This window comes from Salvelinus fontinalis, chromosome 26 (genome assembly GCF_029448725.1).
Source record: "Salvelinus fontinalis isolate EN_2023a chromosome 26, ASM2944872v1, whole genome shotgun sequence".
Lineage (NCBI taxonomy): Eukaryota > Metazoa > Chordata > Actinopteri > Salmoniformes > Salmonidae > Salvelinus > Salvelinus fontinalis.
In genome coordinates this window covers 46102210-46128153 of record NC_074690.1, presented here as the reverse complement: position 1 = coordinate 46128153, position 25944 = coordinate 46102210, and the positions used below count along the sequence as shown (strand labels likewise).

Sequence of the window (25944 nt, the reverse complement as noted above, 5' to 3'; positions counted from 1 at the left end):
TCTAGGGGTTTGTAGGTTAAATGGGTCAGTGTCTTGTCTAGGGGTTTTGTATGTCTATGGCTGCCTAGATTGGTTCTCAATTAGAGGCAGCTGTGGTTCATTGTCTCTGATTGAGAGCCATATTTAAGGCAGCCATAGGCATTGGGCTTTGTGGGTAATTGTCTATGTAGAACGTTTGTAGCTTTTTTGTATTGCACGTACGTTTGTAGCTTCACAGTCGTTTGTTGTAAGTGTTCGTTTCGTGTTTCACTCCTCTCTAAATAAAAGAGCATGTATTTTTCACACGCTGCGCCTTGGTCCACTCAATATCCTCAAGTCGATCGTGACAAGCATATTGGCTATATTCTAGGCCTGCCAATATTGATCTTCTCATATTCTCATATTATATTTCAAAACTCGAGCTTTGATAACAAAATATATCACTTGTTGTATGACTTGTGAGGCATAGCTGAAAATAAATTGAAATAATTAGCATTTTATTTTATTTTACTGGACTAATGGTACGGTAGCTGCCATCTGTTGGTCAGTCTCAGCGGAGGGGGGGAGAGAGCAGAAGAGGGTCTGCCTCTCATGGTCCCTGTTCTCTTTTCCTCCGGTGAGACTGACCAGAGGGGATACCGTCTTCCCGCTGGTGGCTAAACTCGAGTCGCACTTCATTATTTCTGCCTCATGCACAAATTCATGTTGTTCATATAACCAGAGAAAGTGAACTATTCCTTGACATTAAAATAAACATGAGGAAGTGTTCATAAAAAAACGCAGGCCAATCGATACACTTGGCTACCAATCCAGTGCAGCTTCAGCGCGGGAGTCTGGAGAAGTGCGTTTTATAAAAACAGTGTTGACAGTGCTGACATGAACTTGAACATACAGCTCTTTGCTGTATTCTTTGACAGTTTCTCTCTGATCATGGTTTTAAAAGTTTGATCTAGCCACAGTTCTCCTGGTCCGCCAGGTAGGCGGAGTTGTGTCCCTTCAGACAAATTAAATGGTTCAGAATGCGAACGCTTTGCCTACCCGTTGCGCAGGGTTTCTGAATCAAGTTTTCCCTCCCGGTAAAAGAGCAAGCCTTTATCGTTGGCTTGTCTGCATAAATGTTTGGTGACTGACTAGGAATGCCGAGATGATTGAACAGTCGATCGCAAACGACCGGTTGGTGACCACTGCTTTACAGAAAAAATACATGATTTCACATGTGGAAAATGTGCAAAACAGGTGTTTTTGGAACACCTCACGTCGTCACGCTTTCACATGTAGTTTCACGTCATCACACGTTGCTTTACATGTTACATTATCTTCACATGTGATCGCATGAATGCATGTGTTTTTTTCTGTAAAGGGTAGGGAATAAGGTGCCATTTGGGACATATACAATGTTTTTTAAATTATGAATGTGCCAAGGTCAATTCGAGGTCATGAACATTTGCCCGAATTATAAGTAGACTGAAACTGAAAAAAACGTAATGTAAATAGTGCATAGCAAGTGAGAAATTATGTGGATGTACATAAAATGTACAGTGATATGACCCTTAGTGGTCCCGCTGGTTCAAGATGAAGATAAAGTGAAAGGGTGCATCCCAAATGGCATCCTATTCCCTTTATAGTGCACTACTTTTGACCAGGGCCTATAGCGGTCTTGTCAAAAGTAGTATGCTATATGGGGAATAAGGTGCCATTAGGGATGTATCCACAGATTTATTCCTGCATAATAAATAATTGTAATAACTTGTATCATGAAAATGCAGATAAGAATCAGCCCTGCTAACCACAGTTTGAAGGTTAAATGTTTCTCCATTCTATGACTATATTATGAAACACTAAACCCACACCGTGGCTACCTTTCCCCCCCCCCCCCCACCAACTACGCCACCTAACTAGAGTCTTGTTTAAAATGAGCAACTAGACTTTATTTGTGTCCCATCTGGCACCCGTTTCCTTATATAGTGCACTACTTTTGACCAGGGGAAGGACCCATAGGTCTCTGGTCAAAGTAGTGTAGTGTATAGGGAATAGGGTGCCATTTGGGATGGAAGCTTTGAGTTGTTTTGATGCCCTACCAAAAGTGCTACACGGACATCTGTTGCTGACTTCTCCACTGCTTTGGGTTTGAAATTGTGTGCATTTGTTTATGGCCGAAGCCATCTGTTTCGAACAAGCAGCTTCCATCTGTTTTCGAACACGCAGTTTAAAACGAGCAATCTGGAATCGCTACGTTGATACATTTCTCCGCCGCCATCCCTTATCTTTCAACCAAAAAAGTGGCAGGGTGTACACTTTGGTTTTTGTTTGCATCCCTGATGGCTTTGCAGTGTCGATCTTGTTAGAAAAGTGTTTCTCAATCCATTCCCGTGGGGCCCACAGGGTGTGCACATTTCTGCTCCAGCCCTGCACCAACACACCTGATTGGGGTAATCACCAAACCCGTATTAGTTGAATCAGGTGTCTTAGTCAGTAAATGTGCTACCCTGTATTGAGGAACACAGAATAATGTTCAGTTACCTGTTGCCATGTACGACCGGTTAAAATATCCTTTCATGTTGCTGTCATTGAAAAATGGTGTGTAGTCCTGTTAAAGGGACAGTTCAACTTAATTATCAACATTTTGGTCACCGAAACTATAAAAAATAACATGTTTTCCTGTAAGCAGTCTATGGACAGGCTAAGACAGCAATCCATGATTTGGTTTAGTTTACCTGGAGACTGTCTTCGAAGGCTAACTTAAAGTGAAAGGGGGATACCTAGTCGGTTGTACAACTGAATGCATTCAATTGAAATGTGTCTTCCGATTTTAACCCAACCCCTCTGAATCAGAGAGGTGCAGGGGGGGGGGGCTGCCTTAAGGGGGGGCTGCCTTAATCGACATCCACGTCATCGGCGCCAGGGAACAGTGGGTAAACTGCCTTGCTCAGGGGCAGAACAACATATTTTTACCTTGTCAGCTTGGGGATTCGATACAGCAACCTTTCGGTTTCAACCTTTCGGTTACTGGCCCAACGCTCCTACCTGCCAGGCAACCATTTTGTAATTTGTGTGAACTACCCCTTTAAGTTGCACTTATACATGGGTAGCAATAATGTAATTACACTAGTAACAACATTTAGCATCAATGTTGTCAGTAGTTATCACAGCGCAACAGTGCAACTCTTTTAATCTTCTGGGTACCTAGAAACTATTCTGTCAGCCTGGAGAGTCGCTGGCAAAGAGTTTACCTAGTGTGCATCCCAAAGTGCACCCTATACTTTATTTAGTGCACTACTTTTGATCCAGAGCCCTATGGGATAGATTCAAAGTGGATTGTAATTATTGGCCTGTCCAAGCACTCATATTGCTTTTGACTTGAAATTTGTCCCTTGAGTACTGACTTTTTCATGAAAACTGAATGGCAAGCCACCATTTACATCTAAACCGGATCACAGCATTTTTTGCTTTATAAGCCATGCCACTGACATCTCCAGGCTGGCTGAGTCTGCGACATGCACTAATTAATTCATCAGACAAACGAGGCTGTTTGTAGGGACGTCAAACATTCAACCTGCTGCACAGACCCCGTGGATGCTCTCGTCTAGAGCGCCTGGTGAAATTGTGCTCATGAGCAGTTTTTTTTATGTCTAAATGGGTAAACTAATTAGAAAATATGTGATTCTTAAAAAAAGCTGTGAGTTTGTTTAATTTGCTATCATCCCAAATTAAGATGTTGAATTATTTTGCCATATCTAATTAATGTATATTGCGCCACTTTCCATGATGTGGACAGTATGTGTTACTACATTACACAAGCTGACGTTTTGACCACATCAAATTGGGGTAGAATTGCACATCCTTTTTACCTCAGATTGGGTGTTAGTATAAAAGTTGCATCGCAGTGCTAGAGGCGTCACTATAGACCTGGGTTTGATCCCGGGCTGTATCACAACTGGCCGTGATCGGGAGTCCCATAGGGGCGGTGCACAATTGGCCCAGCGTCGTCTGGGTTAGAGGAGGGTTTGGCCTGGGGGGCTTTACTTGGCTCATTGCGCGCTAGCGACTCCTTGTGGCAGGATGGGCGCCAATAGGCTGACCTCAGTCATCTGGTGACTGGAGCCCGTTGGGGAGATGCAGCGATGAGACAAGTTCGAAATTAGGGTGAAAAAGGGGGTAAAAAAACAAAAAATAAAATAAATAGTTTGTGTTTACTAGACTATATTACACATTCTGTTAAAATCAGACTCCAAAGTGATCTGTTCTTGCAATTTGTATGCTATGACATTTGATATTTAGATATGATCATAGTTTGGATGTAGTGAACTACTTTTTCAAGTTACTTTAGTTAATTAAACTATATTTTTCTTAAGGGGAGCTTTAGCGTAGCTTCACTTCTAATTGGTCAATTATATTTTCAGAGTAGCTTCGAACACTGCTCCCGAGCAATGTTGCAAGTCACTCAACCAGGACAAACACAATGTTTTGGGATGTATTTCAAAAGTTTTCTTACTGTACAATACCCACTTTTCAGTTGATATGTTTCTTTCATGTCAAACATTGAGGCATTTCTTTTATCTGGCAAGACAATTTAATATTATTAAAATGACTGGCACTAAAATTATTCTCAGAAAGAAGAGCAACAAGTATTCAAATCATAAAATATATTTTAAAACTTTTCTTTTGAACGGCATCTGTTTATTACAACCCCTGCTGTGCTAACCTGGAAACAGATTGATTTTGGCTGAGTCAGTCAGAGACAGAGAAAAAATACACAGCCATTCAATAAATACTGAAAGGAATGTGTTACAGGTTTGCGTCTCAAATGGCGCCCTATTCCTTATTTAGTGCACTACTTTTGATGAGAACCCATAGTCTCTGGTTAAAGTAGTGCAGTATGTAGAGAATAGGGTGCCATTTGGGAAACAACACACTGGAAACGCACTAAACTACTATTCATTCTATTCAGTGCTCAATCTATTATAGGAAATACATTTTCACATAATATACTAATTATATTTTTTAGAAGAGACTTCAAGAAAATTACTTCTAGGTTCAAGAAAATGACTGACCTCCGGTAGTTTGATCGCTAGAGGTAGTGCCTGGTGTAACTTGGCCGTAACAGGAACATGTACAAAATACAAATAGTCTACTGTCCGCCATCCAGTGACCTAATCAGACATAACAAGCTCTGAAACTGTGTGTGTCCCAAATGACACATTATACCATAACCAAATTGCACCCTATTCTCTAAGTAGTGGGCGGCAGGTAGCCTAGCGGTTAAAGTGCTGGGCCAGTAACCGAAAGGTTGGACCGTTTGGGACAGGCTTGACAGAATGTTACCTGGTTCCTGTCTCTCTCCCCTGTTTGTTCTCCCCTACATATACAGTGCATTCGGATAGTATTCAGACCCCTTCACTTTTTCCACATTTTGTTAGGTTACAACCTTATTCTAAAATGGATTAAATTCATGTTTTTCTTCATCAATCTACACACAATACCCCATAATGGCGAAGCAAAAACAGGTTTTTAGAAAAGTTTGCAAATATATTAAAAACAGAAATACCTTACAGTATTCAGACCCTTTGCTATGAGACTCAAAATTGAGCTCAGGTGCATCCTGTTTCCATTGATCATTCTTGAGATGTTTCTACAACTTGATTGGAGTCCACCTGGGGTACATTCAATTGATTGGACATGATTTGGAAAGAGACACACCTGTCTATATACAGGTCCCACAGTTAACAGTGCATGTTAGAGCAAAAACCAAGTCATGAAGTCGAAGGAATTGTCCGTAGAGCTCCGAGATGGGATTGTGTCAAGACACAGATCTGGACGTAAAGGTAACGTAAAGGTAATGGCGGACTGAACGAAGCTATGTAGAGCACCTCAAGATAAAACATAATATTCGAAATATCTGCTAAATTAGACTAAAATATTAGCACTAAATAATCTGGTGGGTGATAACCTTCAATCTGGATAATAACACAAAACAAATCCTAAGACTAGAGACATTTATCGACAAATATTACGAAAACAAGCAACACCCAAACATGACGGAGAATAAGACAGGGGAACCGAATCAAAAACGAAAACGTGACTCCTCAACCGACACGGATGATCTAATATTCTCAACACCGGCAATGGTAAAGGTCGAAACCGATCTGTTAAAATCAATAAATGACAAACTGGGTATACTTGAATTAGTTAGTAAAGATATAAAAGAGTTGAAGGCAAGCCTAGAGATGAGTGATGAAAAAGCTGCGACATTGGAGAAGGAAACACACGCGCTAAAAGGGACGGTCAATAAGATTGAAACCGAAATGAAGGAATTTAAAAAGGAGAACAACGTTCTGAAGGAATGCTTACTGGACATACAAACTAGATCCATGAGAGAGAATTTGGTACTTACAGGTATCCAAGAGAAAGAAGGAGAGGTTCCTGAATCTGTAGTTAAAGAGTTCCTTTTTGCAGCGCTTCAGATTCCACGCGAAGTTATCGATAAGATCCAACGTGAACGTGTACACCGCCTCCGACAGAGAGGGCAGAGGTACGAACGCCCAATCGTTGCCAAATTTGCTTAATTTAAAGATAAAATACTGGTTAAAAGCCTGGGTAAAAGACTTGCTGGGACCAAAATTGGCATGAATGATCAGTTTCCGAAAGAAATTGCAGAACGGCGCAAAGTTCTGTATCCAATTTTCAAAGAAAATAGATTAAAAGCGAAACGAGTAGCTCTCGTCGTTGATAAACTATATATTGATAACCAGTTGTTCAGAGACACAAAGATTACTCCATGGTTATTTTAAAAATTACAAAGTTCTCATAGATGAGGAAAATAAACACAATTCAAGCCCGGTTACTGATTGTAACAATACAATACAAAATATAGCTTTTCTATAAATCTTCACATATAACTAATTGAACACAAGCACTATTTCTACATAGTGAAGATAAAAACTAAGTAAACAGAAGGCACAGTATGTGTGGATGGTGTGGTGTGTGTTTATTTTTATTTGTTATGTTTGGAAAGTTGAGTGAGTGAGTAATGAAATAGTTGCATATCCCAGAGCCAGTGTATTGCTGTGGGCCGGGTATGAGAGGGCTTTCAATGTTGTTCAAATGATGGATATACTTTTATAATGAATTATACGTCTTATTTATTTATTGTCCTATCATGGGGAACTACATTTTTAAAATAAATTATATCTAATTATTTATTATCCTATTTTAATGGTACGGTCCATGGCCCTATACCCTAGACACCCACATGAATGGCCCAGATACTAAGGAGAAGTCCCTAACTGTTTTATGTGCATGCTGTAAACGGTCTGTATGCAGCCAAAATGAGGACAGGGACCATGAGCAGCACTGCCCCCTCAAGATTCTGAGCCTGCTTGGCAGGGTTGGTCCTGCAAAGCCAAAGCCCCCTAAAGGGAGAGCATAATAAACAAGGAAATTCTCAAAGCTGCTAATGAGAACCTTGACGACCTTGTACCTAGCCGGTGGGGATTCCGGTGGGGTGCCCCCACCCAGGCAGTGGCAGTGCTGGCAACACTAGCTGCAGTAACCCATGGGGAGGGGGTCACACTCGGACATTCAGAGAGGGGGTATATTATTGTGGTCCTGGTGGCACGAAACCAATCGGACTGCATGGAGATGCTTGGGAACATGGTCAAAATGGATGACTGTATTGTGGGTGTTTCAGGAAGAACATTTACATATGACCTCCATCATCTAGGATGAGACAATGGTTAATATTATCTCTACATTTATGCTCATTTTTTGCGCGGTCTTGCAGGCCTTCTCATGCAGCTGCAACTGCAAGTACATTTGTAAATCATGACCCATCTTGAGTTGGGCTCTGGGATGGTGCAATTGTTGAGAGGGTGAGCTTATGGTTGTGTGGGGGTAAGGGCTGAATGTGTGTGGGTGTATGTGTGTATCCCACAACTGTTGCGAAGGAAGAAGTAAAAGATGTTAGAGGATGATTCACAGCAATATGTAATAAAAATTGAGGTGAGGGCGATGGAAATGCATTTGGCAATGGATCTGCTTCGGTTCGGTGGATGGTGCTGTGTGCACTTTTTGAAGGATGGATCCCAGTCGGTCCGGGGCTGTGCGATGCGGGGGGTCGGGGGTGGTCTGCCGGGCATTGGGATGACAACCCAACTCGAGATGGGGGATTTTGGCGGGTGGAATAGTGGGGACCAATTGGAGGTTTGCTTAGTGGAGATGCAAATGTCATGGTACAACTATATAGACACTCAATCATTATGTTACTTTTTAATATGATGTTTACGAACATATATTTTGATAAAAATAATTGAAAGGTGTGTCTCATTATGGTAAGTGGTGAAATAAGTATAGCCAGTTACAATTGTAATGGCTTAGCAGATAACAAGAAAAGACGATCAGTATTTACCTGGCTAAAAGAGAAGGATTATAATATCTACTGTTTACAGGAAACCCATTCGACAGTTTTAGATGAAGTTTTGTGGAAAAAGAACTGGGGGGGCAAAATATATTTCTCCCATGGGCAAAGAAATTCAAAAGGGGTGATGGTTTTAATTAATAATAACTTTGATCCAAATGTGCAACTTGTCCAAACAGATCCTCAAGGTAGATGGATTATTTTAAATATGTTATTGGACAATAAACATATATGGCTTATTAACCTATACGGTCCGAATAATGATGATCCAAGCTTCTTTGACAATATATATAAGAATGTATCAACTCTACAAGCAACACTAGACTCTATTATTATAGTGGGAGATTTTAATACGGTCTTAAATACCTCTATGGACCGGAAAGGAAATCACACTACAAGCTATCACCCTCAGGCACTTAAGGAAATCAGGAATGTCATGGATATATTGGAATTAGTGGATATATGGAGACTTAAATACCCTGACCTAGTGAGATATACATGGCGGAGGCTTAATCAAGCTAGTCGCCTTGACTACTTTCTTATATCATTCTCTCTGGCACCAAAAGTTAAAAAGTGTTTGATAGGGGACAGAATGCGGTCGGACCATCACATAATTGGCATATATATTACTCTTACAGAATTTCCACGTGGGCGAGGATATTGGAAATTTAATCAAAGCCTACTAGATGATAAATTGTTTAGAACTAGGACAGAAGAATTTATAACTGACTTTTTTTAGACATAACATAGGTACAGCAGATCCCCATATTGTATGGGACACTTTTAAGTGTGCCTTTAGAGGCCATGCAATTCAGTACTCATCTATAAAACAAAAGCAATTTCGATCAAAAGAGTCCATATTAAAAAAGGAAATTGAAGGACTAACAGTACAGTTAGATAACAATAAAAACGGTACCATAGAGGCACAGAATAAGTTAGAGGAAAAACAAAAAGAAATGCAGGAACTTATTCAAGAAAGATCCAGTGTAATATATTACAAAAATAAAGCGAACTGGATGGAATATGGGGAAAAATGCACCAAATTCTTTTTCAATCTTCAATATAGAAATGCTACCAAAAAAAACGTATTAAAACTTGTTACAAATGATGGAGTCACGCATGATTCACCAAATTATATTTTGAAAGAGGAAGTAAAGTACTTTAAGAATATATTTTCGTTTCAGGCTCCTCCATCTCCACTAACTGAAACTAATTGTATGGATTTTTTCCCTAATAATAATGTAAAATTAACATCTGTACAGAAAGACTCATGTGAAGGCCTAATTACAGAGGAGGAACTACTTGATGCAATTGGGGCCTTTAAGGATGGGAAAACTCCAGGACTGGATGGCATACCAGTGGAAGTATACAAACATTTTTTTGATATACTCAAAGGACCATTATTAGCTTGTTTTAACCACTCCTATATAAATGATAGATTATCAGACACGCAACAAGAAGGTGTGATATCATTATTACTGAAACAGGACCCAAGTGGTATATATAATGATCCAGTCCATTTAAAAAATTGGAGACCTCGTGTTGTGATGCAAAAATCCTAGCAAAATGCTTGGCGCATAGAATAAAAAAAGTTTTGTCAGATATTATTCATCCTAATCAGACAGGTTTTTTACATGGACGATACATTGGAGATAATATAAGGCAAGTACTGGAAACAATAGAACACTATGAAATATCGGGGACACCAGGCCTGGTTTTCATAGCTGATTTTGAAAAGGCTTTTGATAAAGTACGACTGGAGTTTATATATAAATGCCTAGAATATTTCAATTTTGGGGAATCTCTTATAAAATGGGTAAAAATTATGTATAGTAACCCTAGGTGTAAAATAGTAAATAATGGCTACATCTCAGAAAGTTTTAAACTATCTAGAGGAGTAACACAAGGTTGTCCACTATCGGCATATCTATTTATTATTGCCATCGAAATGTTAGCTGTTAAAATTAGATCAAACATTAATATTAAGGGATTAGAAATCCAGGGCCTAAAAACTAAGGTGTCATTGTACGCTGATTATTCATGTTTTCTTTTAAAACCACAACTAGAATCTCTCCACGGCCTCTTAGAGGATCTAGATACATGTGCTATCCTCTCTGGATTAAAACCAAATTATGATAAATGTACCATATTACGTATTGGATCACTAAAAAATACACATTTTACATTGCCATGTAGTTTACCAATTAAATGGTCTGACGGTGATGTGGACATACTCGGTATACAAATCCCAAAAGAAAGAAATGATCTCACTCCAATAAATTTTTATAGAAAGTTAGCAAAAATAGATAAGATCTTGCTACCATGGAAAGGAAAATACCTGTCTATTTGTGGGAAAATCACCCTGATTAACTCTTTAATCATATCACAGTTTACCTATTTGCTTATGGTTTTGCCTACACCTAGTGACCTGCTTTTTAAATTATATGAACAAAAAATATTCAATTTTATTTGGAACGGCAAGCCAGATAAAATTAAAAGGGCCTATTTATATAACGAATATGAATTCGGAGGGCATAAATGATTAAATATTAAAGCATTAGACCTCTCACTAAAGGCATCAGTCATACAAAAGTTATACTTAAATCCAAACTGGTTCTCTAGTAGATTGGTACGAATGTCTCATCCTATGTTCAAGAAGGGCCTTTTTCCCTTTATTCAGATTACACCTGCTCACTTTCGGTTGCTTGAAAAGGAATTAATCTCCAAAATATCTTTATTTTTTAAACAAGCCTTAGAAAGTTGGTTGCAATTTCAGTTTAATCCACCTGAAAGGACGGAACAAATAGTACAACAAATCTTGTGGTTAAATTCAAATATAGTAATTGATAAAAAAAACTGTATTTATCAAAGAAATGTTTAAAAAAGGTATAATTTTTGTGAATGATATCATAAATAGGACTGGTGGAGTAATGTCACACATGCAGCTAACACAGACATATAGAAATGTCTGCTCTACCCAAAATTACAACCAATTAATTGCAGCATTACCACAAAAATGGAAGAGGCAGGTGGAAGGGGATAAAAGTAAGGAACTTGTATGTCGGCCTTATATTAAAGAACATAAATGGTTAAAGAAAAGTGTGATAAATAAAAACATATACCAATTTCATTTAAGGACCAAAAAACTTACAGCTGTGCCATATAAATTGCAAAATAGTTGGGAAGAGATTTTCGATGTACCCATTCCATGGCACATGGTTTATGAATTGATACGCAAAACAACGCCGGATTCAAAACTTCGAATTTTTCAATTTAAATGATTGTACAAAATTCTTGCAACTAATAGAATGTTATATATATGGGGGATACAATCTTCCCAGCTCTGTAGATTCTGCTGTGAGGAGGCAGAGTCATTAGACCATTTATTTTGGTATTGTCCGCATGTAGCTCGTTTTTGGTCACAGGTCCAGGAATGGTTGAAGAATTGCAACATTTGCGTAGAACTAACGCTACAGATAGCAATACTGAGGGATTTGAAAAGCCATAGTCAATCAATCAATAATATAATAATTATTTTAGCAAAAATGTTTATTTTTAATTTACAATCCGTGGAAGCTATGAGAATAGGAAGATTCAAATCTTTTGTGAAGCATCACAGCACAGTTGAAAAATATATGGCAAATAAAAATCCTAAATGGATGATGTTGGAAGATAGATGGGAAAGGTTGAGTGGAGCTGAAGGGTGGGACTAATAACAAGATAAACAATGTAGGGCATACGGGATCTGTGAAATGTGTATAGGTGCGGAGCTATTGTGAAATAGCACAGTTACAAGTGGAAATCAAACTGGATGGACAACAGAAATAGAGGAAGGACTAAGAACAAACAAGAGAGAACTATTATAAAGTAGACTGTGTCTGTAAAATGTGTATAAGATGTATAAATAGAAGGTAAAAACAGAAATGTTCATCAGTTTACTCCAATTGGGGGATCGGTGGTAGGGTTTGCGGGGAATAATAATAAAGGTATACTCTTTAAAAAAAGTATGTATGTCTATGTAGGTATGTGCATGTATATATGTGTATATGTATGCATACGTGAATGGATATATATATTTGCCGCAAAAAATATGGGGGGTTGGAAATGATGCAGACAATTACATTGGAAGCAACATTCTTTCCGCAATATTAAGCTGATCCACCCCCCAAAGGAAAAAAAAAAAAAAGACACAGATCTGGGTACTAAAACATTTCTGCAGCGTTGAAGGTCCCCAAGAACACAGTGGCCTCCATCATTCTTAAATGGAAGAAGCTGAGCTGGCCGGCAAGAAGGGCCTTGGTCAGGGAGGTGACCATGAACCCGATGGTCACTATGACAGAGCTCCAGAGTCACGCTGTGGAGATGGGAGAACTTTCCAGAAGACAACCACCTCTGTAGCACTCTACCAATCAGGCATTTATGGTAAAAGGCACATGACTGCCCACTTGGAGTTTGCCGAAAGGCACCTAAAGGACTCTCAGACGTCGAGAAACAAGATTCTCTGGTCTGATGAAACCAAGATTGAATTCTTTGACCTGAATGCCAAGCATCATGTCTGGAGGAAACGAGGCACTGCTCATCACCTGGCCAATGCCATCCCTATGGTGAAGCCTGGTGGTGGCATCATCATGCTGTGGGAATCTTTTTCAGCTGCAGGGACTGGGAGACTAATCAGGGTCGAGGGAAAGATGAACGGAACAAAGTACAAAGTACAGATCCTTGATGAAAACCTGCTCCAGAGCGCTCAGGACTTCAGACTGGGGCGAAGGTTCACCTTCCAACAGGACAACAATCCTAAGCACACAGCCAAGACAACGCAGGAGTGGCGCAGCGGTCTAAGGCACTGTATCTCAGTGCAAGAGGCATCACCACAGTCCCTGGTATGAATCCAGGCTGTATCATATCCGGCCGTGATTGGGAGTCCCATAGTGCGGCACACAATTGGCCCAGCGTCGTCCGGGTTGGGCCGGGGTAGGCCGTCATTGTAAATAAGAATTTGTTCTTAACTGACTTGCCTAGTTAAATAAAAAATAACAGTTCGGGAGAAGTCTCAGAATGCCCTTGAGTGGCCCAGACAGAGCCCGGACTTGAACCCTATCGAACATCTCTGGAGAAACCTGAAAATAGCTGTGCAGCAACGCTCCCTATCCAACCCGACAGAGCTTGAGAGGATCTGCAGAGAAGAATGGGAAAAACTCCCCAAATACAGGTGTGCCAAGCTTGTAGTGTCATACTCAAGAAGACTCAAGGCTGTAATCGCTGCCAAAGGTGTTTCAACAAAGTACTGAGTAAAGGGTCTGAATACTTATGTAAATCTGATATTTCACTTCTTTATTTTTAATACATTTGCAAAATTTAAAAAAAACTGTTTTTGCTTTGTCATTATGGGGTATTGTGTGTACATTGATGAGGGGGGGAAACAAATTAATCCATTTCAGAAGAAGGCTGTAACATAACAAAGTGTGGAAAAATTTGTGATGTCTGAATACATTCCAAATACACTGTAGTGTACATACATTAGTGTTCCATACCATCAGCAAGTAGCTATCAATGATGTATACAAACCCTATTCTACTGATGCTATGTATTGGCCAATGAGAGGCTTTGAAGCTACCAGAAGGCCATATTGGCACTACCCAGAAGGAGCAGTCCTACATAGCAGGGTTTTCCAAACTTTGTCCTGGGGCCTTCCCTGGGTGCACATTTTTGCCCTAGCACTACACAGCTGATTCAAATAATCAGAGCATGACGATGAGTTGGTTGTTTGAATCAGCTGTGTAGAGCTGGGCAATAATCAAAACGTGCACCCAGGTGGGGCCCCGGGACCGAGATTGGGAAACCCTGCTCGATAGGATTAATAAAAGTTTCAAGTACAAAATGGCAGGTATTTAAATATGTTTTTGTTGTAGTGGGGACTGTAACATTATTACTTTCAAAGAAGAATGTTTATATATTTACATTTTTATGTTTAGCTCGCAATAATATTCTAAAAAAAATATGCATTAAGGTGTCTGTAATAGAAAAGACATGGCAAAAAAGAATGTAGACACTAATAAATACATTTCTATAGCTTCACAATGGTGGGGGAGTGTTTTGAAGCGCGGTGGCTTCAAAACAGCGCCCCCTGTCAGACATCTAGTGTAAATATCAATCATTGGTAGTTATGCTATTGAAGCTCGCTAAATGTTACCTCTCTTCTCCCCATAGAGATGGCCTCTGCTGAGCAGTTGTGCTCCGGTTTCTACCACCAGCACTGCGCATAAGGAACAACATAAACACCTTCGCCCTCCTGCTGCCAAGACAGACACACACCACCATGTACAGCGTGGACGACCTCCTCATTTCTCACGGATACAAACTGCCCAAGACAAGCGTCCCCTGCCCCTCTTCAACTTCCTCCGCCACCGCGCCTTACGAGAAGCAGCGCCACGCCGCCGCCGATTGCCACCGCGAAATCCCAGCAGCAGAGAACCAGAGATCTGGTCGTGGTGGATCACTGAACGGGAATGAACAGGCGGGAGACAGGGGGGCCTGCGTCTTCAGCAGCAGCAGGCAGGCACTACTGGCGAAGGGCTACCCCGGCAGCTGTGACAATGAGAGCGGCGGGGAAAGGAACCAAAGGAGAAAAGAAGCTGTCAGCGGTAACCTAGGTGACAGCCTAGCACAGCCCCTGGGCGATTCTCTCGCCACGGATAGCGGGTGAGTTTTTTTTATTTTTCTCTCTCTTTTGAGATCCCCCACCATACCTTCCCTCCCTTTTTTTGTTTTGCCGGGCCCTTCGGCATTGCATGCAAAGCCACGCGACTCAGTCTACATTGCGCAGGAGGATGTTTTTTTCCTTCCCGTTTCCTTCCTTCCAGAGCTGCAGAACGAACACTGAGGCTGCTGCACCTCTGCCTTGTCTTGCCAGATGCTGCGATACAATGAAGTTTGTGCTCCAAATGCCACACTGTTCCCTATATAGTACACTACTTATAGGGATTAGGGTTCCCCACCCCACTGTCCCCAAGCCCCACTGTAGCCAAGTCTCCTGAATTGGATTGAATGGATAAGAAATAGGAATATGGAGTTGTCTGTCACTCTGCATATGGTCACATTACGTGATGGGGAACTGGCATTTATAAACAAGTCAATCATTTCTTGCTCAGACTTGAAGCGCGCTTAGCAGTGGCAGCAGGGGCAGGCAGGCAGTGCCTTTTCCCTACATAGTGCACTACTTTTAACGAGAGAGCCTTATGGGCCTTGGTGAAAAGTAGTGCACTATATAGGGAATAGGGTGCCATTTTGGACATTGCCGTAGGAATCAGACTGTCCATCTCCGACCCAAGAGGGGAGAGCCAGACAGCACACGTATCTGATGGAAGCGTTTGAGTCAGAGGCTCTCAACTCCCTTGAAGATACCATTAAAATGTACGGCGGCTGCAATATGATCTGCATATTAAAACACACGCTGACCTTAATTCAGAAAGCTGGGATTCGTCCCAAATGGCACCCTATTCCCTATACAGTGCACTACTTAGGACCAGAGTCATATAGGCGAATCGGGGGCCATGTGGGATGCAGTACCTCTTCACCCCCAAAGCCAAAACATCAGCTTAGAGATACCAGCCAGAGATACCAGCATTTTAAATGTCACAATTATCAATACTGCATCAAATCATGGCATGCTGGTCATCATTGTATCATCACAGTTAAACAAGCTTCTGCAACCTAAAATACTTTGAGAGTTTCATTCTTTTTGGTGTTACCACTGCAACCTAGCCACAGTTTTGCCATTTATGTTCATGTGCAAGAACCAAATAATCATACATCCAGGTTGTTAGTGTTACAACATGTTTGCGGTTTATAATATCTTTTGATTTATTGTGAATATTACATTTTTTCTATTAATGAACTAATAACTTCAGTACCCTACCGCTGAATTGTGCATTCTTCTCTTTCCAGGTTCTATGACGCGCCCAGCGTAACCTATTTTGAGCAGATCGAGAGAAGAGAGCAGTTGGATGAGAGGGATGTCTCCTACTGGAGGAGGAGAGGCCAGGACTTCAGCGTCCTCCTGGATTACGCAGACGGCCGGGAGCTGAGAGCATCCGCTGGCTTTCTGAAGGCCTCTGAGGCGGCATGGCGACCACAGGCCCTGATCGCAGAGGACCCTAGGGGAGAGAGGGAGAAGCTGCAGAAGCAGCAGAAGCAGCTATGGGAAGACACCTCCATCTCCTGGCTGAGAGAGGCCGATGCGGCTCCTAGACAGTTGAGGGTAGTGACTGGGGTGACTGGGGAGCGGAAGTGCCAGAGCCTGGGCACAGAGGAGTGGAAGCCTGCGGTGGGGCTGGGGAGGCAGCTGTCGGATGGGGAAGGCGAGAGGTGGGCTCAGGAGCAGCAGCACCGCCTGAGGACTCCAGAGAGCACAGGTTCTATCCTCCCCAGAACCAGAGGGATGTCCCAGTCCCTCCCCAGAGTGCTGTCACCTGATGGAGCTACTGAACACACAAACACACAGTCCAGTTTGGTCAGTGTCCAGCTTCGACCAGGCCAGGTTGATAGACAGAGAGTGAACAGCACCGTATTTTCCGGGCCTTATAGTCGGTATTACCACAGTGCCGCAGTCAGCAGGGACCGGTGGGCCAGGAACAGTTGGCAAAGCGTCGGACATGTTGCACTTTTACCAAAGCCCAGGTTCAGCAGGCCTGTCAAGCCTCCATCATACGAAATACACCAGCAGACTAGGGGTAGCCAAGAGATGCTCGCTGTAGCTGTAGTAGATCAGCAGGGAGGGTCCAAACAACCGAAAGACACCAGGCCTGTCTATTACCCACGGGGTGGAGAATTGCAAAGACAAGACTATTTCGCACAACACTCTGCTATCTTTGGCATGGAGCCCCCCGGTTATATCCCGCCCCCGTCTTATAAGAGAGCCCTGCCCCCAATTAGGGGAGGACCAATCAACCGCAACGAAGTGGCAAACTATAAGTGGAGGGGGGAGATGAAGATACAGATGCACATGCCTATGAGCTCAGAGGTGGGAAAGTGGTTTTCCGGACAGACAGGAGGGTCGTGGCTGGAACACTACGGGGATCGAGGTATACCCTACAGGAAACAGGTTAACGCTAACCCAAACCTTAACCCTGGATACACCGAGGAGCATCTGGGTCATGTTCACTATTTACCCTTTGATGATCCGCGAGTGAGACATGTCTCAGGAGGGCCTGGCGGAAATTCTCTTACTGACACTGACAAGTTTATCCGAAACATGAAGAAAGAGACTCCCTGCGCTAAGGTTTTAGGACAATCTACACATGATAGTGCCTTTCCCCCCCCCCAGGGGGTCTCTCTAAGTAACGCCTGCCGCAAGACATCTCTCAATGACAGCGATGGTGGTAGTAGTACTAGATGGTGCAGCAGGGGTTTAATAAACAAAGGAAGTGAAGACAGTGTAGCTCCTGATCAGAGCTGTGGTAACTATCCAACAGCTTTTCACATTAGACCTCCTCAGCAACTGATCAGGCATGTGGACCAAGCTCAAGGTGTGTCAGAAACTGTAACCCAAGTGAAAATGTCAGTCAATGAGCCTGACTCCACAGAGAAAGAGAAACCAAGAAAAAGTGACTCAGAGAAACCAGAAAAAAATGAGAAAAAGAGTGTAAGAAAACAACTTAGTGAGACAATATTCTGTTTGGTGTCTGTTCCCATCCCTCTAACTCCGGGTGGTACGCCCCGTGATCAAAACAACAACGACGACGAGAAGCCACCAAGCCCAGTCCGGCCACCAAGCCCCGTGGACAGTCCGAGTGAGAACAAAACGGGCCACTTAACAAACCAAAGTTTCCAAAGCACATCTTCAGCAGAGGCTGAGCTGCAAGCACTAACCGGTAGCATAGCGAGCAGCAGATCAAGCAGCAAAATAGTGAGAAAACTCCCTATTAAACCCCCCAAAATAAACCATCACAAGGAGCTCAAACTCTCAGGTGCCTGGCCTGGGAACCAATACCGGGACCAGGAGACCCAAACGAGCCCAGAAGCCCGAAAGCCTCAGCATCCCCCTCCTCCAGGCACTGAAAACAAGGAAGCACAAGACCCTCAAGTCCCTGCCCCAGGCTCCTCTGACGTCATCACCCAAGATCCCAGTGGTGTGGGCAATACTGCATTCAGCTGTCCTATAAAAGGGGTGAAGAGCCTGAAACCATCCAGCAACAGCGCCTTTTCCAGGACGGCCACTTTCTCCATTTCCAGCCAGCTGAACAAGAGCACAGCTCAGCCGCCAGCAGCAGCACCAACACCACCCTCAGGAAACACGACGGAGGAGGCCAAACCAGCAGCAACCTGCAGTGGGCAGGAAGCCTTCGGTCAGTTCCTGCTGAAGCCCGTCAGCAGGCGGCCATGGGACGCCATCGAGGAGCTGGAGACTATCAACAAAGAGTTCCAGGATCAGCAGCAGAAGCAGCAGCAGAGCAGCAAGAGACCCAGTGTTGACCAGTGCATTGAGGACCTCAACGAGGCCTACAAAGACATTCTAGAGCTAGGCACTGCCAGCAATAACATTTCCAACAATAGCGGTGCTGTGCAGATCCCTGAGCGGATCAAGATAAGGCTGGCGGGGGAGGCGGGGCTCAGCAAGCCCAGCAGCCTTAGGCGCAGTATCGAGAGCTGGTCTGTGTCCGTCGACCCGGAGTACAGGGAGCTTAAGAGCGCCTTCTCCAGACCCGCTGAAAGAAAATCTGTGACTTTCAGCAAGCAGCTAAGAGAGGATCTCCCTGTCCCACCACGCAAGCCTACAGGATTCAGAGAATACAGGGTTATTTCGAACTTGTCGCAGAGGAGAAGTAGCTGCAGTGGCAGGACAGTGAAGCTAGACCTCCCTTCGCCTTCGGGGACACCACCACCTTGTCACTTCACCGGCCCTAGTGACTTTACTGACTCTCCTAGTGATCCCAGCGAGACCAGAGACTTCAGCCCAATGACTCCAACAACGCACACTGCAGCCGAAGTCCCCTGGGCAGATAGGCAGCCGATGCAGGACGCCTCCACACTTACGAGTCCCCCTGACTATGAGGACATATGTCAGTCTTTGCAAAAGACCCGAGACTCAGAGGTTAACAAAACGTTAACCGCCATATCCAAACCTGGTGGTGGTAGCTGCGATACAGAGCCTCTAGGGGGTGCCTGTTCAGACTCTGCAGAGGAATGCCCCATTTGTAAAAGAGAGAGCGAGAGCCAGATGTCCAGACCAAGTCCAATGTCTCCGCTCCACGAGGAGTCAAGCCCAGACTTATCCGATCAAAGTAGCGCGACGATTGTTGGCGACCGTGACAGTCCACAAGGAGCTGAAACATCTGAAGAACCAGCTGAAGGCGAAGGAGACACGAAGGTATCCTCTGACTCTGGCTCAAATCATTCAGAGGCTCAGACTATATGTTGCGATTGGAGGAAGCAGCTGTCACTCATAGATAAGAAGGTGGAGGCGAGTGTCACTGCTGAGAAGACCAAACAAAACCAAGCTCTGGCAGTGGCAGAGGACATTGGCAATCTATACAAACTTAAATGTGCTGAGGGCATTCCAGAGAACAAATCCATAGAGGAGAGGGCAGCCAGGATATTAAGGATTGATGTACCTGCAGAGTCTTTAGTCACAGGGGAGCAGCGGGTTAGCGAGACGGCAACAGAGAGTAAACCCGCTGCTAGTGAAGATACAGAAAGCAGCAGTGCAAACCAACAGACAGTACAAACACATGTGAGAGATCCAGATTCTGAGGAACTAGACTCTGGAACGGTATCTACAGTCCCTCCTGACGGGCAGCAGGCAAAAGAAAAGGAGCCACCACAGGATAACCCAGAGTACATCAGGAGTGCCAAATGGACCCATCTGGGTCGAGAAACTCCAGGTATGCAGGAGTTTCCGCCAGACAGACTACCGCTTTCGGTCCCCATCAACCCTGACCTTAAGCTGTCCCACAGTCTGGAGGGAGAGATGAGGGGCAGAGGAACCTTGCAGCGCCTAGAGGCCCTGCAGGATAAGCTGGCTGCATCGCCCAGCCACCGGGTGGCGGTAGAGCGCCGGGCACGGATGAAGGAAGTGGACTCAGTGTCGCGCATGAGACGGCTCAGCATCAGGAGCACAGACTCTGGGGAGGAGGGGGCAGAGACGGAGGGGGAGAGCAAGCGTGGCGGTAGGCAAGTGGAAGTGCTCTCCCTACCTGCTTCCTCCCAGAGGGATACTGTGGAAGATAGAGAGGCCTCTGAAGACACAGTGTTGCAAGATGAGGAGGTGTCATCCCTCTCAGGTAGCTACTTCATACATTTGTGTTTTGTTCAAGCATTTCTTCTGTTGAACTGTGTTACATGTTATTCTGAATATAAGAGGGTTTCATCAGGAGTTAATAATGTAATGTTTGTTTCACATTCGTGCATCATTTTCACTGCAAAATACACTACATGACCAAAAGTATGTGGATACCTGCTCGTCGAACATCTAATTTGAAAATCATGGGTATTAATATAGAGTTGAGCCCCCCCTTTGCTGCTATAACAGCCTCCACTCATCTGGGAAGGCTTTCCACTAGATGCTGGATGGAACATTGCTGCGGGGACTTGCTTCCATTCAGCCACAAGAGCACTGATGTTCGGCGATTAGGCCTGCAGGCCTGGCTTGCAGCCGGTATACCAATTCATCCCAAAGGTGTTCGATGGGGTTGAGGTCAGGGCTCTGTGCAGGCCATTCAAGTTCTTCCACACCGATCTCGACAAACCATATCTGTATGGACCTCGCTTTGTGCACAGGGGCACTGTCATGCTGAAACAGGAAATGGTCTTCCACAAACTGTTGCCACAAAGTTGGAAGCACAGAATCGTCTAGAATGTCATTGTTTGCTGTAGCATTTAGATTTCCCTTCACTGGAACTAAGGGGCCTAACCGGAACCATGAAAAACAGCCCCAGAGCATTATTCCTCCTCCACCAAACTTTACAGTTGGCACTATGCATTCGGGCATGAAGCGTTCTCCTGGCACTTGCCAAACCCAGATTAGTTCGTCGGGCTGCCAGATGCTCTGAAGCTTGATTCATCACCCCAGAGAACGCGTTTCCACTGCTCCAGAATTCCATGGCGGCGAGCTTTACACCACTCTAGCCGACGCTTGGCATTGCGCATGGTAATCTTATGCTTGTGTGTGGCTGCTCGGCCATGGAAACCCATTTCATTAAGCTCCTGACAAACAGTTAATTGTGCTGACGTTGCTGCCAGAGGCAGTTTAGAACTCTGTAGTGAGTGTTGCAACCGAGAACAGACAATTTTTTATGCGGTATGCACTTCAGCACTCGCCGGTCCCGTTCGCGGATGAGCCACTTTCCACCTCATAATAACAGCGCTTCAGTTAATCATTGCAGCGCTAGCAGGGCAGAAATTTGACAAACTGACTTGTGGGCAAGGTGACATCCTATGACGGTGCCATGTTGAAAGTCACTGAGATCATTCTACTGCCAATGTTTGTCTATGGAGATTTAATGGCCGTGTGCTCGATTTTATACACCTTTCAGCACCAGGTGTGGCTTCATACACATACATTTGTGTATATAGTGTACAGAAACACAAATATTGTTTGGCAATGACTTAATGTTTTGTTATTATTATTTGAGTGTTAAGTTTTACCTAGTGTTATTTTATGAGGGAAGCATTTCAAGCAGTGAAACTGGCTGTTACTATGGAGTCTTTCCACAAGAGGTGGCTATTGTACTTAGATGTAACACTTCAAACGAGAGTCCTGCACAGGTCAGTTTTTTGGAGCCATCCCCACCCTGTGCCGGCCACATCAATTCTGAGCCCCATCTGACATCAGGACAGATTTTTTCCCGCAATCCGATCCACCCACATAGAATTGTTCTGAGAGCCGATCCGTGACCTGTCAAATAACATGCATTTATTTCATTGTTTTTACGACAACAGTGTAGTAGGCTTTAAGGCTATTCCCATTCCCTTCATGAATTAATTTGTCTGCATGTCTATTCAACATTTGGATAAAAGGAAACCTTGCCATGAATAAAGAATGATAAAATCTTCTTATTTTCACAATGGGATGCTCAAATCGCTTTGAAAAGAGTCCTTCTAATTAGCCTTCTTCTTACCTAATGAAAGCCTATTGCCGACAGAACAAAACAATCCTTTTATATTCAATATTGTTTAGATAATCAAATAGTTTAATTGAAACTAATTAAACAATTCACAGAATTCATAGGCTGCAGATTTATTTAGTAGGGGCATTTGCATGTAAAAGGACCCATGAGCACCAACATGTGAAGTTTATAGGAGCATGTCAAATGAAAGCTAAGAGTCTATATATTTTTTTCAATTAAGTCATATATACATTTCCACCCTAAAAATGAGGAATAAGCAAAGGCTTTGAATTCTGGTCAAACAGGTGAAAAGGGGTCATCTTTTCTTTTTTTTACTGAACTTTGCTTATGAGTTATTAAGTGATTAAAACTCGTAATTCTGTCACCAAATCGGTAGCAGAATGACAGAAAAACATCTGTAACGGAATTACTGCAATTGATTTGGATACAATGGGAAATCATAGCAGTCACAAACCACAGGTTGGTCACCTGCTACGGTCCAACCAAATGTGATATTTTTTTGGTGGCAGAGCTCATTCGAATATTAGCCAGTGTGTGAGGGAATCCCCTCCTATTTGAATGGTCTGTGGCCCACGTAAAACCTTTCCCGGTCAGAGGAATAAGGGAATCTTACAGAGTTAACACACACACACACACACACACACACACACACACACACACACACACACAGGGAACTTTATTGCCAAACAGGGGTATGGACATGGAAATGATCTGAAAGTACAGACAAAGAGAAATAATGAGTACTATACATGTAATAACATGGATATAAACAGTGCAACAGTGCAAAGTCATGAATAGAGTAATGACCACAATAGCTCAAGTAGTGATAATGATAAATAGAACAAAGAACTGTAGAAATGTAAACGTAAGCGTGTTACCTGAACAGTAATAACATTACAGGGAATATATAATAGCCACTGCTACTAACGGTAAGAGTAAACACACACAAATCTCAACCATAACAACAATAAACACTACTCCCTTCTACCCACGCATTCCATTAACACACTGCCGTAAATCCACTTCTTATCTGCGCTGAAGGAAAGACTATCCGGACTGGGTCCACTTATGGGGACGCAGGAGCACGCACCGGGCCTGTTTAGACGGTGCAGGACCAGCTTGATGTCCTTTGCCAATCAGAGGTTGTATGATCAGCTCATGTACAGAGTGCAGGGCAAGTGGTCGCCAGCTGATTGGCTAAGACCACAGGGCTGTACGCTGAACAATGTTTCCTCACGTGAGAGCCAGACTCAGCAGAGTCAAACATAAACAATTGAGCACAAAAAAACGGTAAATTAAAGTGTGCTGCAGCGCCCTCAGCAGGGGGGAATTCTCTACCCAGTGTGTAGAATAATACCCACAAATGCTAAAGAAGGATATTGCATATTTATACCTTTGTGTGCCTATTCAGGATACATCTATATTATCATATCCATAATTATGCATTTCTGTATAGTACAGATAAGGGACCAATGACGTGATTCCGTTACCGGATGTAAATCCACTTCACATCTACTGTAGTTCAATAACCCAAATATTTTTCAAACTCAAGGTGTGATGCCATAGCTGACACCCCATTCTTTCTGCAGACATCTTGGAATCTCCTCCTTGTCCACAATGACTCCAAAATCCTTTCACTCGGACACCACCTGTTTCCACGAAGGTGTATTTCAGCCTTATAACCTTTCTTTTGATTGATTCTGTTACATTAGCCATTTTCGCGTAAGTGAGGAGTCAGGGAAAGCTGCCATGTAGGCTGCCAACATTGGGCCAATGCGCTTTTTCTATTTAATAGGAATTAATTTACTTATAATTTATTAATAACAATTTAATTCAATGCGTAAATTGAATAATTTTCAAGCCCTGAAGGTACTTGGGGAAAGTGATACATTGTATCAGAAAGACAACCAAGTTGTTACTATCATATACATATATTTTTACATGAGAAACTTAAGTTTGTCATATGTCACATGCACTTATTTAGGTATTTTTAAAGACTTCATCATTGGTAGTGTACAAGATTATTTTTTAAATCGGCATCAAACTTTCACACAACAGAACACTTAGCTGCATTATGTTACTTTTTGGGCGACCAGACCAATATAATATAGAAATGTGTGTCATAGATCTGTAATTCTCATTGTAAGCAAGTCTAAGAAGCGGTAGATCTGTTCTGTTCATTTCTTTGCTTCCTATTATTAAGTTTGGTTTTTGCGTCTTTTACTTTGGGTTTTGTCAAACAGCTGAAAATACAACCTTTTTGTTTATGGAAAATATGTTTCACAGCAGTTTAGATGGTACAAGGATTCTCTACACTATACTTGCTTTTTTTTGTTACATAAAATTAAATTAGGCAAACTATTTGAATTTTAGCAACCAGGAAATGGCGGAGTGATTTTATTTTAACTGGAATGACACTTAGTAATGGTTGCAAAAAAGAACTGTGTGCAAACCATACAGAACATTTTTCTAATGAGCCCCCGCCTCTAGCTGGGCTTGGTGTGGGCTAGCCCCTGCTGGGCTTGGTGTGGGCTAGCCCCTGTTGGGCTTGGTGTGGGCTAGTCCCTGTTGGGTGTGGTGTGGGCTAGTCCCTGCTGGGTGTGGTGTGGGCTAGTCCCTGCTGGGCTTGGTGTGGGCTAGTCCCTGTTGGGCTTGGTGTGGGCTAGCCCCTGTTGGGCTTGGTGTGGGCTAGTCCCTGTTGGGCTTGGTGTGGGCTAGTCCCTGTTGGGCTTGGTGTGGGCTAGCCCCTGTTGGGCTTGGTGTGGGCTAGTCCCTGTTGGGCTTGGTGTGGGCTAGTCCCTGTTGGGCTTGGTGTGGGCTAGCCCCTGTTGGCTTGGTGTGGGCTAGTCCCTGTTGGGCTTGGTGTGGGCTAGTCCCTGTTGGGCTTGGTGTGGGCTAGTCCCTGTTGGGCTTGGTGTGGGCTAGTCCCTGTTGGGCTTGGTGTGGGCTAGCCCCTGTTGGGCTTGGTGTGGGCTCGTCCCTGTTTGGCTTGGTGTGGGCTAGCCCCTGTTGGGCTGGTGTGGGCTAGCCCCTGTTGGGCTTGGTGTGGGATTGCGCCTGTTGGGTGTGGTGTGGCATAGTCCCTGTTGGGCTTGGTGTGGCATAGCCCCTGCTGGGCTTGGTGTGGGCTAGCCCCTGTTGGGCTTGGTGTGGGCTAGTCCCTGTTGGGCTTGGTGTGGGATAGCCCCTGTTGGGCTTGGTGTGGGATAGCCCCTGTTGGGCTTGGTGTGGGCTAGTCCCTGTTGGGCTTGGTGTGGGCTAGCCCCTGTTGGGCTTGGTGTGGGCTAGTCCCTGTTGGGCTTGGTGTGGGCTAGCCCCTGTTGGGCTTGGTGTGGGCTAGCCCCTGTTAGGCTTGGTGTGGGCTAGTCCCTGTTGGGCTTGGTGTGGGCTAGCCCCTGTTGGGCTTGGTGTGGGCTAGTCCCTGTTGGG

At 43.6% G+C, this 25944-nt stretch overlaps 1 protein-coding gene across 1 annotated transcript in view; it reads left to right on the top strand.

Annotated features, from left to right (window-relative positions):
- LOC129824452 (uncharacterized) overlaps positions 1 to 25944 on the top strand; it is a 145065-nt gene that overhangs the window by 2222 nt on the left and 116899 nt on the right. The window contains exons 2-3 of the mRNA XM_055884132.1: positions 14600 to 15091; positions 16337 to 20670. Of these exons, the coding sequence (XP_055740107.1) occupies positions 14709 to 15091; positions 16337 to 20670 (4717 nt within the window). The 5' untranslated portion in view covers positions 14600 to 14708. The remainder of the gene's footprint in view (positions 1 to 14599; positions 15092 to 16336; positions 20671 to 25944) is intronic.